Source organism: Monodelphis domestica, chromosome 7 (assembly GCF_027887165.1).
Source record: "Monodelphis domestica isolate mMonDom1 chromosome 7, mMonDom1.pri, whole genome shotgun sequence".
Classification (NCBI taxonomy): domain Eukaryota; kingdom Metazoa; phylum Chordata; class Mammalia; order Didelphimorphia; family Didelphidae; genus Monodelphis; species Monodelphis domestica.
Window position 1 is genome coordinate 56,334,536 of NC_077233.1, and position 12,250 is coordinate 56,346,785.

Sequence of the window (12,250 nt, forward strand, 5' to 3'; positions counted from 1 at the left end):
TTCCTTCATCACTCCCTTAGCCTTCCCTGCCTTCCTTAGCCCATGGTGATCCCTCCTATGGCATTTCTAGTGTCTTTTGGGAACATGAAACATATAGTAGGTGATAGTCATTTCAAAAGAGAATATTGGACACCTACCACATGGCACATGCTAATCACCCATCATGTGTATGTCTCTTCTCCTCAATTAGACTACACGTTTTTTGGGAGGCAGGGACTATTGCCTTAGATGTCTTTGTATTACTTATAGCACCTAACATAGGACCTTGAACAGTGTGTCCACTAGAAGATCTTATTTATTATATTTCTCTATATATTTAATATTAATGTTTTATTTAAGTTTCATTACTTATCCTATTAATATATATCTATTAATACCCAATATTAATGTTTGTTTAAATTTTATTATTTCTCCTATTAATATAAAATACACAATGTTAATATATTTAAATTTAATTTTTAATTTAATTTACATTATTTATCCTCTTAATATGTACACACATAATAGGATAAGATTTTTCTTAATAATCCTATTTATCTTAGGTAGGTAGAAAGAATAGATATTAAAAACATTTTGTGCTGGGTACTATGCTAAGATATTCAGATTCAGAGCTAGACATGACCTTAGAGGCCATCTAATCTGACACTTCCTCTTGTTTTACAGATGAGAAAATGAGGTTCAGAGGAGTAAAGCCTTGGACCATACAGGTATCTAGGTGGAGCACTGGACTTGGTGTCCAGTGCTTTCAAAATTGGTGGATTTCAAAATCCACCACAGACATTTATTAATTGTGTAAGTCTGGGCACATCATTATCCTTTATTTCAGTCTCAGTTTCCTCATCTGTAAAATGGGGATCATAACATCCTCTACCTCACAGGGCTGTTGTGAGGATTAAATAAGATAGCATAATAAAGCATTCTGCAGACCCTAACACACTATCTGGATGCTGGTTGTTGTTGTTGTTGTTATGCTAGCTGATCATTTCCCCGGAATCATGACATTCAAGGGAGTCCTATATTGGGCAGAAGTCGGGTTTGCTGACCACCCAAGTCCCTCTAAGCCTGGGATTCTGATTCTAGCCATACCGCAGTCCTCCCTCCAGAGTGTCTCTCAGGCTGCATTCTCTCTGAAGCTGCAATTCACCCCACAAAGATGCTAGCCCATTCCCAGCACCAGTTATCTTGGACACTTCCCCAAATAACCAGCCTGTTAAAAAATGGCTCGGCCAGGCTGGCTGACAGCCTCTCCTCTGCCTCATGAACGGGCTGTTGCAGCGTTTGCATCTGCCCCGCTGCCCCCACAGGGTGCCAGCTGCTGCTCCAGGGTCTGGGTTGGGAGGGAATGAATAGGAAGGAGAACACGGTGGGTCGGGGGGAGGGCGATGGAATGACTAGTCTTGGCCAGCTTTCCTCTCCCTCCAGCACCAGAATCATTTGCAAAGAATGAAGGTCCCCAAGTCTTTCAGGCCAGCTCATCTAGTTCTTTCTGCTCCAAATCCCAGGTTCCACAATTTCTCTCTTGGCTCCCATACTTGAGACGCTGCCCCTGAGTTCTGGTACAACCATCTCCCCTAGGATTAGTGGGAAGGAGCATTCCAGGCTAATTCATTTAGAGCTGGAAGGGATTGTGGATGTTATCCCTCATTTTACAGATGAATAAACTGAGGCACGGGGAAGGGAAGCTGACTTGCCCGAGGCTACCCAGGGAATTAGTGGCAGAGCGGGGATTCAAACCCAAGATCTGGAATTCCAAATCTAGTGCTCTTTCCTCCATAGCGAGCTGTCTTCAGACGGCAGGCTACTTTGCAATTGTTTTTAGGTATTTCCTGTGTGGTAGACTTGGCTTTCCAGCTAGACTGTGAGCTCCCTACAGGATTGGAGTCTCCTCCCCCCATTCGGCTCTCTCCCTCCCCCCATCCCGGGGAAGCAGAAGGAGAAGGCTAGAAGCAATAGGCGGGTAATGGATTTATTCTAGAGGCAGACCACTGGGAGGCACCCCTAAGCCTACCCCGCCCCCCCCCAACCCCCAGGTGAGCCTCTCCTAACTTCAAAGGAAGGGAAAGAAGTCCACACAGGAAAAAGAGATTTGTCCAGGGCCGAGCGGCGGGCCGCCGCAACGTACCAGAAGCGCCTTTCCACACACGCCTTGCAAACCCTCGGCCCCTCCTCCAACACCCATCTCCCCGGGGCTGGGGGTAGGGGCAAGAACAAAGGGGCTCCCCTTGGCTCCCTTCTGGCCCCTCCGCGGCCTGATCACAGGCCATCCGCCCCGCAGACACATGGAAAGCATTCTCCCCGCCCTGCCCCCAGCGCCGCCTGGGGTCAGGGCTTCATTGCCCCCTCATTAAGTGGGGAGAGACTGAATGGGCCGCCCGTCCCCCAGGAGAGCTGGAACTGGGGAGGGAGGGAAGCGTGAATACGTGTGTGTGTGTGTGTGTGTGTGTGTGTGTGTGTGTGTGCGTGTGTGCTCGCACCCGTGTCTACACGCACACATACAGATTCATTGTGTGTCTCTGCATCTCGTCCCGGACACAGTCAGCCTGCTCGGGAGCTGGCCTCATTCCAAAGCGAAATTTCCTATGGAGGAAACGGGAGGCAAGAAACCAAAAGCCGGGGAGAAGACTTCTGGCCACACACTGAGCCGACTGTTATTAACCTCAATTGCTTTTGGAATCCGATACTTACTAAATGAAAATATTTTTCAGTGTCCAAATCCTTCACTGCAAAAGAAAAAAATCGAAACAAAGAATAAGAGAGAGAGAACAAAAGAGAGGGAGAAGGAGGCTGGCTGGGTGAGATTTGGTCCCTTCTCAAGTCACCTCAACAGGTCCCACTGCCTGGCTAGCCCACTGGAAGAGGGCATTGGGTGGTGGGAGGAGACGCTGGGAAGGCGGTTCAGTACTAAGGGGATTAGAGACTCAGAGACCAGCTAGTCCATTTTACAGATGAGAAAACCGAGGCCCAGGGAGCCTGTGACTTGGCTATGGTCAAACAGTTTGAGGCAAGATTTGAACTTGTATCCTTTGACTCTTGAGTATGTGCTTTTTCTATTCTTCTGTCATGTCTTCTACCAGGGAAAAGGAAGAAAGAACTTGGCTTAGTTGTAGAATGAGGGAGATCCAGGGCTATGTGGTCCATCGTCATGGAAGTAGCTCTAGACTGAAGACCCTGCTGATGGGTCAGTGGGGAGTTTGAGTCTAGCCTGGCCTTCTACTTGGGGCCACCTGGGAAGAAAGTGTTGAAAACTGGGCTTGGAGAGGGGGCTGTCATCGCCAAGCTTCTCCTCTTTTCAATGAACTGCTGCTAAGGGACCATTTGAACCTTCTCAGACTACCAGCTCTCTCTGGATGGACATCCTGGCTTTACACTGTGTGGCCGTGCACAAATGGCACATCCTCCCCAATCAGATATCAGTCTCTTAAGAGGGCTCGCAATCGCTGAAGACTTATTATTTACTATGTGCCATGGTGCTGGGGGAGATGAAAGCAAACGTGAACAGTTGGTGCCTTCCTCTTCCTCCACTCCCGGGTCCTGAACCCCCACTACCAGCCTGCACAGAGCCCACTGTCCTCGTAAGAGCTACAGTGTGGATCACCTTAGGGCCCTTATTAATATAATAGGATCATGGATCTAGAGCTGGAAGGATCCTTAAAGGTCATCTATTAGGGATAAGAAAACAGAGCCCCAAGAAGTGTGCTGCTCAAGAACCCCAAAGGTACTAAATATCGGTGGTAGGATTTGAACCCTCATCTTTGGACTCTAGAGCTAGTATCTTTCTATTATTGCTTCTTCCTCCTCTTCTATCATCATCATCATCATCATCATCATCATCATCATCATCAATAGTAGCAGTAGTTGTGGAATTTGGACAAAGAAGCCTCCAGATGGCAAAGCCAACTCTTCTTCCAATGACTTCTCCCCACCATTAACTGTCTCTTTAGCAACAGTATGTCTTCATGAGCTCAGGGCACAAGGGAAGGAGATGGCCCTGGGAACTTAGGACTTTGAATGACCTCTTTCTAGGCAGAGAGGCCAGGGCAAGAAATTACCTCGACTTAGAGTGGCGTCCTTCTTGTCTGTCAGGCTCATGGCCAGTGAAGCTCCTTCAGGAATCTGGAGAGAGGAGGCAAAGCTTTGAAAGTCATGGCCCTGGAGGGCTGGGCACTGTGCCAGCCCTCAGGGGTGCTGGAGAACCCAAATCAGTCACACTTGGCATGGGCCCATCGGGAAGCAACCCAGAGATGGGAGTATAACCAAGACAGAGAGTCCGATGGGAGAGGAATGACAGAGCTTGGATCTAGGCAGGAGAGAGGAAGAGCCTGGAGGGGTTGAACTCAGGGTGCAGTTGGGGGGCTTGGATAGAGGAAGCTCTGGAAGGCCAAAGCTCAGGGCATGAGGTTGGGGGAGAAAGGTCTGGAGGATTTAGCTGGAGGCAAGGAAAGGGGAGCAAGCAGACAGGGAGAAGGAGAGGTGGGCTTGCTTTACCTTGTAATGTGCTAAAGTATTGAGCTTCTTTCGGCCATCTTCTACCACGGAAGTGTCATCCAGGTCTCGTAGAATGTAACTATGGGTGCTTGAAGCGAACCACTCTAAAGAGAGAGATGTGGGGGGTGGAGATCATGCTGGGGTGGGGGCAGGAAGGCTAGGGAGGTGAGGGCAAAGTTCTGATCATGATGGGATATTCTATTCTCTCAGCTCTTCCTTCCATATTCAGTCTAGGTTCCGTTAGCTTGCATGTTCCTACCTTCCCTTGTCATTCTCATGTCTTCCCTGAATTCTAGTCTAGTCCTTGCCGGCTCTATTAGAAGATCCTTGTGGGTGCAGGGCACTGCTTCCATAGCTTTGGAGTCTCCCCCCTCCCCACTGCCCACTCTCACTGGCCCATGGGTTGGACACTGAGCTCCCCAGGTGGGAGATCCTCAGGGAAAGCTCAGAGGTCTCAACCCACCTTTAGAGCCATAGCCTGGGCTCTAAAGAAGCCCTTAGGACCCCTGACAGATAAGGGGCTTGAGGGATTTGTCTATCTCTGATAGTGGAGAGCATGATGTTGGCGAGTGAACTAGAGGAAGCTGGGATCAAGGAAGAAGAACTGAGAATCATGGTGATGGATGGGGAATTGGGGAAGGAAGGTGGGGCAGGGAGGAAAGTGGAGAGACAGCATGGGGGAGGGAGTAAAGCACTGGTTTAAGAATCAGGAAGAGAATTATAGATTCTTATACCTGGAGGGACTAGAATGACCATCTAATCCAACCCAACAGGGCATTAAATCCAGAGGGACCTCAGCAAACTTGAGGCCAGGTTTGCCTAATCTAGGGTTCATGATCGTAGGCTTAAAATGTTTTCTGATAACTATTTCAACACAATTGGATTTATTTGTAGTCCTTGTCTTTGTAATTTATATTTCATTTTATGCATTTAAAAATATGATTCTAGGGACAGGTAGGTGGCTCAGTGGAGAGAGTGCCAGACCTGGGGTCCAGAGTATCTGGGTCCAGATTTGGTCTTAGACACTTCCTAGCTATGTGACCCTGGGCAAGTCACTTAACCCTGTTTGCTTAGCTGTTGCCCTTTAGTCTTAGAATTGTTACTAGGTGCAATTATCAATAATATGGGAATAGGTCTTAATCAATGACACAAGTAAAACCCAGTGGAATTGTGGGTTGGCTGGGGAGGGGGAAAGGAGGGAAAGAACATGAATCATGTAGCCATGGAAAAATATTCTAAATCAATTAATTAAATAAAAATTTTCAATTAAAAAATAATAAATATGTAACCACAAACAAAAGGAATTGTTACTAGGACAGAAAGTAAGGATTCTAAGACAACCACAATAACAACAAAATGTGATTCTGAGAAGGGGTCTATAGGTTTCATCAGACTAACTGCCCAAGGGATCTTTGACACAAATAAAGTTAAGAAACTTTGATCAAGTTCAACCTTTTCATTTGACAGATAAGGAAACTGAGGCTAAAGGGATAAAATGTCAAGCCCAAGGCCATATAGTCAGAAACTCAGGTTACAGAAGGGTCTTTAGTGGCCATCTAATCCAATTTACAATTCAACAAGAATCTCCTCTGTAAAATAACTGGCCAGTAGTCTTTCTTTGAAGACTTCTAATATGAGGGAAACCATGACCTCCATGGGAATCCCATTCCACCCCAGGGCTTTTCTAATAGTTAGGAAAGTTGCCCTTATAGCAAGCCTACACTTTCCTCTTTGGAATCATCACTCATTTTTTCCAGTAACATCCCAAAGAATAAATGTATTTTATTCTCCACTCAACAAATACTTCAAAGATTGTGGGAATAGAAACACAGAAGAAAAACAACTGCTTGATCACATGGGTCGATGGGGATACTCTAAATGAACATTCTAGTGTAAACATAAACAACATGGAAATAGGTTCTGATCAAGGGCACATGTAAAACCCAGTGAAATTGCATGTCAGCTATGGGAAGGGGCTGGGAGGAAGGGAGGGAAAGAACAAGAATCTTGTAACTATGGAAAAATACTCTAAATTAATTAATTAAATAAAATTTTCCAGAACTTAAAAAAACCCTAAATACTTTAAGGCATCTCTCATGTCTTCCTTAGGTCTTCAGATACCCTCTAGTTCCTTTCCTTCTGGTACACACCTGTGACCCTTCATCATTCTGGATGTTTTCCTTTAGACCATCTCCAATTTAGTAATATCCTCCTTCCTAAAATGCGGTACCCAAAAGTGAAAAGGATGGTCCTGCTGTGGTCTGAATACAGGGCAGTGTGCAGGAGACCTCTCACCTCCCTCATTCTGGACACCATCTTCCTATGCAGCCTCCAATGATAGTTTTTGGCTTTCTTGGCTACGATATCACATTCACGCTCCCACTGAGCTTGCTGTTGTCCTCTAAAATCCCTACTTCTTTTCCTCAGATCAACTGTGTTCCAACCACATCTCTCCCATTTGTACAGGCAAAGCTGATTTTTAAAAAAAACTCGAGTGAAAGACTTTGCATGTGTCCCCATTTTATCTTGTTAGATTCAGCCCAATATTCCAACCTGTCAAGATATTTTCAAATTCAGATTCTGTCAGTCAACGTGTTAGCCATCTACACCCATTCTGTGTTGTCTGCAGATTTGATGAGCACACCATCTGTCTTTATCCAAGTCATGGTCCAAGCATTCAAGTAGTTTCAAGTTCACTTAATTATATATGCCCTTGTCTAGCCTTCTTCTCACCATCTTTTCCCACAAGGATAGTATGAGACTCTCAAGTATTTCATTGAACACTAGGTTAACTAGAAAGTAACTCTATAGCATTCTTATCTCTAAGGTTAATAAATAGAGTTAAGACTTTGAACCTTGGGCTCTTAACTGGCTTCTTTTAATTTGCCACATTATCACTTTTTTTTAACCCTTTCCTTCCATCTCAGAATCAATATCATGTATTGGTTCCAAGGCAGAAGAGTGTTAAGGGCTAAGCAATGAGGGTTAAATGACTTGCCCAGGGTCATACAGCTAGGAAGTGTCAGAGGCCAGATTTGAATCCAGTTTTGACCTCTCATCTCTAAGCCTTGGAATTCTATCCACTGAGCCACCTAGCTACCTTGTCCAACACTTCATCTTGATTTGACACTAACTTGTTGAGCAAAAAAATCTCTGATCCTTCTGTTTCCCTGTCATTCTCTCAAGAAGGGAATGAATAATAATGGTGGTCAGAGCCAACATTTATATAGCAGTTTAAAGTTTTCAACGGGCTTTGGGTCTGTTCTTAGCACCTCTTTTCTAGGACCGATCATGGGTGAAACAGAATGCTCAGTCAGGGAAATAACTCCTAAAAGCCCATAGTCCTTTCTGAATATTGAGAACCCTGGGCGGGGGTGGGGGGTGGAGGGGGCAGCTGGAGGTATCCACTTCTCTTTAGATGAAGAAAAATCTACCAAGTCAGAAGGATGGCTTCAGACTCCAGGGATCGAGTCCCCAACGTTTATCTACGATTACCATGTGTAAAGTGCTCACCCAAGTCAACCTCCTCCACCCTAGGCCACTGGGAATAGGGCACATTCTTGCAGAAAGCCTCCAGGATCTTCTCCTTCACCTGAGTCAGCGTGTCTGTGTCCATGGCCCGAACACTCAGAGAGTCCATGCCACAGCCCTGGAAGGACACGTTAAGGTTCTGGAGAGAAAAGAGAAGAAATAGGGATGAGAATGCCAGTGGTTACCCCTACCTAGATGCCTTCTAAAAGGCTTCTAGTTAGATGGGCAAACAATGTCCTGCTTGCCTAGCAAAGCCTGAATCCCTCCTGCTTGAGGACCACTCGTGGAGAGCTGAGAGCTGGCAAAGGGAGGAGGATGCTATTGTGTTAGGGTAAGGTCCATTCCCTTCAACCCTTCCCCAGATACCCTGGCTCTACAGATCTCCAACTAAAGGAGAGCCCATGGATGGATAGGAGGAATGACTCAAAAGGCCATTCCAAGACACTGATGGAAATAAAATGTCAGGGCAGAAAACTCATTAGTTAGAAAAGGTGGGACCAAACAGGTGCCAAAAAGGAAAAAAAATCCCTTCCCTTTGGCTCAGTTTCACATTCTGCAGTGGGGGTTAATGCTAACAACTTGCTCTCACTCCTCCAAAAAAACCCCTAATGAAACAGCTGTTCAACTGTGGTGCAGCGACAGGACCGATGAATGTCTCCTTGCTTGGGCAGGAAGGTAAACTCATTACATCTTGTTTTCACATCTCCCTTGCCAGCCAAGTCCTTGCTGCACCTAGCCAGAAGGCACAGAATCAGAGAATCACAGAATTTCAGAATGGAAGGGAGTCTGAGCATCTGGTCCTGACCAGGCTGACTAAGAATCCTTTCTGCAACTCCCTGATGGGTGGCTCTCCAGCCTTGGCTTGAAGACTCCCAAGGAGGAGGACCCAACCACCCACTGAGGCTGCCCACTCAACTTTTGGGGAACTCTACTTATTGGAAAGGTTTTCCTTAGATCAAGGCAAAATTTCCCTTTCTTGCACAACTCCCACTTGTTCTTCTTCTCTCCTCTGGGGCCAAGCAGAACAAGTCTAATCTGTTTTCCACATACCAGCTTTTGAAGACAGCTAGCATGGCCTCCCCCTAAGCCTTTTTCCTCTAGTCTAAACGACCCTAGTCCCTTATCTGTCAGATGAAAAGATTGGACTAGATCAAGGTTTCTTAACTTTATTGGTGTCCTGGATCCCTTGGGCAGTCATTCTGATGAAGTCTAGTGACACCTTCTCAGAATCATTTTTTAGTGTTGTTTTAGAATCTCTACTTTTTGTCCTAATGATAATTCCAAGACAGACAGGCAAATGGGATTAAGTGACTTTCCCAGGGTCACTCAGCTAGGAAGTATCTGAGGCCAGATTTAAACCTATGGACTCTTGACTAGCCCCTGAGCCACCTAACTGTCCCTAGAATCACATTTTTGAATGCATAACATGAAATATAAATGATAGTGGCAAGCATGAATCCATCCTCGTATGGCAAGAACTCATCATCCAATGGGCTTACCCTTGTCCTTCCACATTTCTCCCCTGAGCCCAATGGGCTGGAGCCCCTAACTGATCCCTTTGACCCAAGAAAGCATTGTTCTGGGGGAGTCACGGTGGGAGGGGAGCTGGGGCTGCTCACTCTGGGCTTGGCTTCAATGTTCTCTCTCAGCAGCCACTCCTCATTGAGCGTGTAGCGAGCCTTCCCAGTGATCGCGTCGATGGATCCCTTGTTGATCTGCTGTTTGATGGCACACAGGAGCAGGAAGAAGGGCTCACCCACAGTCTCCTAGGGAAACAAAGACGAGCAGGGATGAGAACGGGGCTCAACCAAAGGCTTTCCCTCCTGAATGAGCCAAGGAGACCACCCACTCTTGCACTCCAAATTTGAGGCTTCTTCCCGAGACGTTGGAAACTAGATGAATGAAAGTCCTACAACAAATATGTGTGCCTATGGGGCAATCCTCTGCCCAGAGACCAGAATCAAGGAGTCAATCAGTGAGATTTTAAGTGCCTACAAAGGCACTTAGTTCTGCAAGTTGCAAAAGATGCCACCTTGCCCTCGTAGTGGGAGTTCCCTAGATAGTCTTAACTAAAAATGCTGCTTATTGACAAATTGACTGACGACACTCGACTAGCCTTCTATTCTTTGGCCAGAAGACTGCTCCATGGCAGCCCACCTTCCCTGATCTCTAGAAGGGGATGGTGAGCAATGAGCTCATCATTCCTTTGCAACATCTTCGGTGGACCCAAACTAGGGACTAACTCAACATGGTTTAGAAAACCTTCTAGGATCCTAAAAATAGTCCATTGTTATTAAATCCTGCTGGGCGAGTCACTCCTCTGTGAACAGGGGCCTGGAATGCAAGAGGCCTCAGGAACCCTGCCACTGCCCCCGGGGCCTCCAGCCTTTTGGAGAGCCAGGGCACGAGGATGCCAGTGCATCTCTGGCCGCCTGGACCCGGGGCTCTCTTTTGGCTGGTCTTTTCAAGCCAGGGATGGGAGTGGAGAGGGGCTGGGGGTGAGGAAATCCATAGCCTTCATTTGTTTCAGTTTTAAATTGATCCTTGGCCCAGAGAGCCGGAAACCGTGGGCTGCGGCAAAAACCTGCAAAGCCCTGATCAGATACCCAAGTTTGGGAAGCAGCGAAGCAGGGATGGGCAGTTCCAGCGGTTCCTTGGATGGGCTGCTGGGAAAACTGGTTTGGAGCAAAGTCAGAAACCTCCCTCTGACTTGGACCAGCCTTGAGGAAATTGAGCTAACCGAGAACCCTGCTGATTCGGCAGGGGGTGGAGGGGACCCAACAGAGAGAGATTAGAATCTCAGCTGTTTAGTTCCATTTTCCAGGACAGTCCGGGCTTGGCCTCTCCTAGCTGAGCTCGGTGTCATGACCGATGTGGGGGCCCTTGTGAGTCCCAAGGGGGTCTGAGTGTGGCCAGACATCGTCCCCACAATGGGAGCTCCACGATGGCTACTGGACCACAGCTGGGTCTCTGGGTCACGAGTTTGGGGAAGGGTTTCACCCAGAGCCGAAGCTCATTTTTTTCCCCTCCTGTTTTCTCTCACAAGCCAGACATACTGTTTGGAATATTCCCTGGGGTCTGGCCAGATCTTTATCCCTAAATTTCCCTTACAGTTAGTGGAAGTTTATACTAATTCCTAAGGTTCCACCTTAATCTTCCTTCCCCTGGGGACTTTCCTTTTTCTCCTGACTCCTAGAGTTCTTGGGCTAAAGGAGTCCCTGAGGATCTTTAAAATCAAACTTCTCATTTTAAAGACAAAGAAATAAAGGCCTTCATTTCCTTCAAAGCTTAGCTCAGACAGGAACTCCTCAGTGAGGCTTTGTTCCTCACCACTCCAGCTGCGACAGCCTCTCCTCTAAAAAATTAAACATGAATTTATTTGGTATAAACTCATGTATATCCATGTTGTTTCCCCACAAAGCGTGCTCCTTGAGGGCAGGGACTGTTTCATTTCTCATCATACCCTAGCACAGCTCCTTTGCACACAGTAGGTGTTCAATCATTATCTGGAGTCATAGCCACACCGTGAGTTAGAGGCAAAGTTGAGACTGGAATCCAAGCCTCCGGACCCCTGGGTCAGGGCAAATTCTATTACACCACACAATCTCTTTTAAACAAAAATTTTTAGTGATACTCTTTTTTTATTAAAGCCTTCTCTTCTGTCTTAGAATTGATACCAAATATCGGTTCCACGGTAGAAGAGCAGAAAGGACTAGGCAATGGAGGTTAAGTAATTTGCCCAGGATCACATAGCTAAGAAATGTCAGAGGCCACATTTGAACCCAGATCCTTCCAACTCCAGGCTGCTCTGATGTCCTTTTTAAAGAAACACTTCCCAGTGTCCTTCTCTCCTCCAATAGAGACCTCCAAAAACATGGTTAGAAGAAATGAGCACACTGGCTATATCTGACAAGACATGCCTCATTCTACATCTGGTCCACCACCTCTCTGCCAAGGGATTACCTTATTTCAAATTGAACCAAGCTTGGAATGGCCATGTGGGCTACACTGGAGGTCAAGGGAGGCAAGACTGTGTTGGTTTGGACCACCCATCCCATTCCTGATGGGAAGCCATACTCTCCTTCTTGCTGCCCCATTGGATTTTCCATTGGGATTCACAGCTTAGAATCCAGGTTGGCCTGCTGGGGACATCCCCAGAAATTGATGGAGTCTTTGGCCAGGCCTTGTTGGACTAGTTGGTCAAATGGGCCTGGTCAAAGGTCATTTAGTCAAG

The 12,250-nt window shown here is 46.6% G+C and overlaps 1 protein-coding gene across 1 annotated transcript in view; it reads right to left on the bottom strand.

Annotated features, from left to right (window-relative positions):
- The window catches only part of PLXND1 (plexin D1), a 225,249-nt gene that overhangs the window by 23,859 nt on the left and 189,140 nt on the right, over window positions 1–12,250 (bottom strand). The window contains 5 exon segments of the mRNA XM_056804691.1: window positions 2,686–2,720; window positions 4,050–4,113; window positions 4,486–4,589; window positions 7,999–8,155; window positions 9,636–9,782. Of these exon segments, the coding sequence (XP_056660669.1) occupies window positions 2,686–2,720; window positions 4,050–4,113; window positions 4,486–4,589; window positions 7,999–8,155; window positions 9,636–9,782 (507 nt within the window).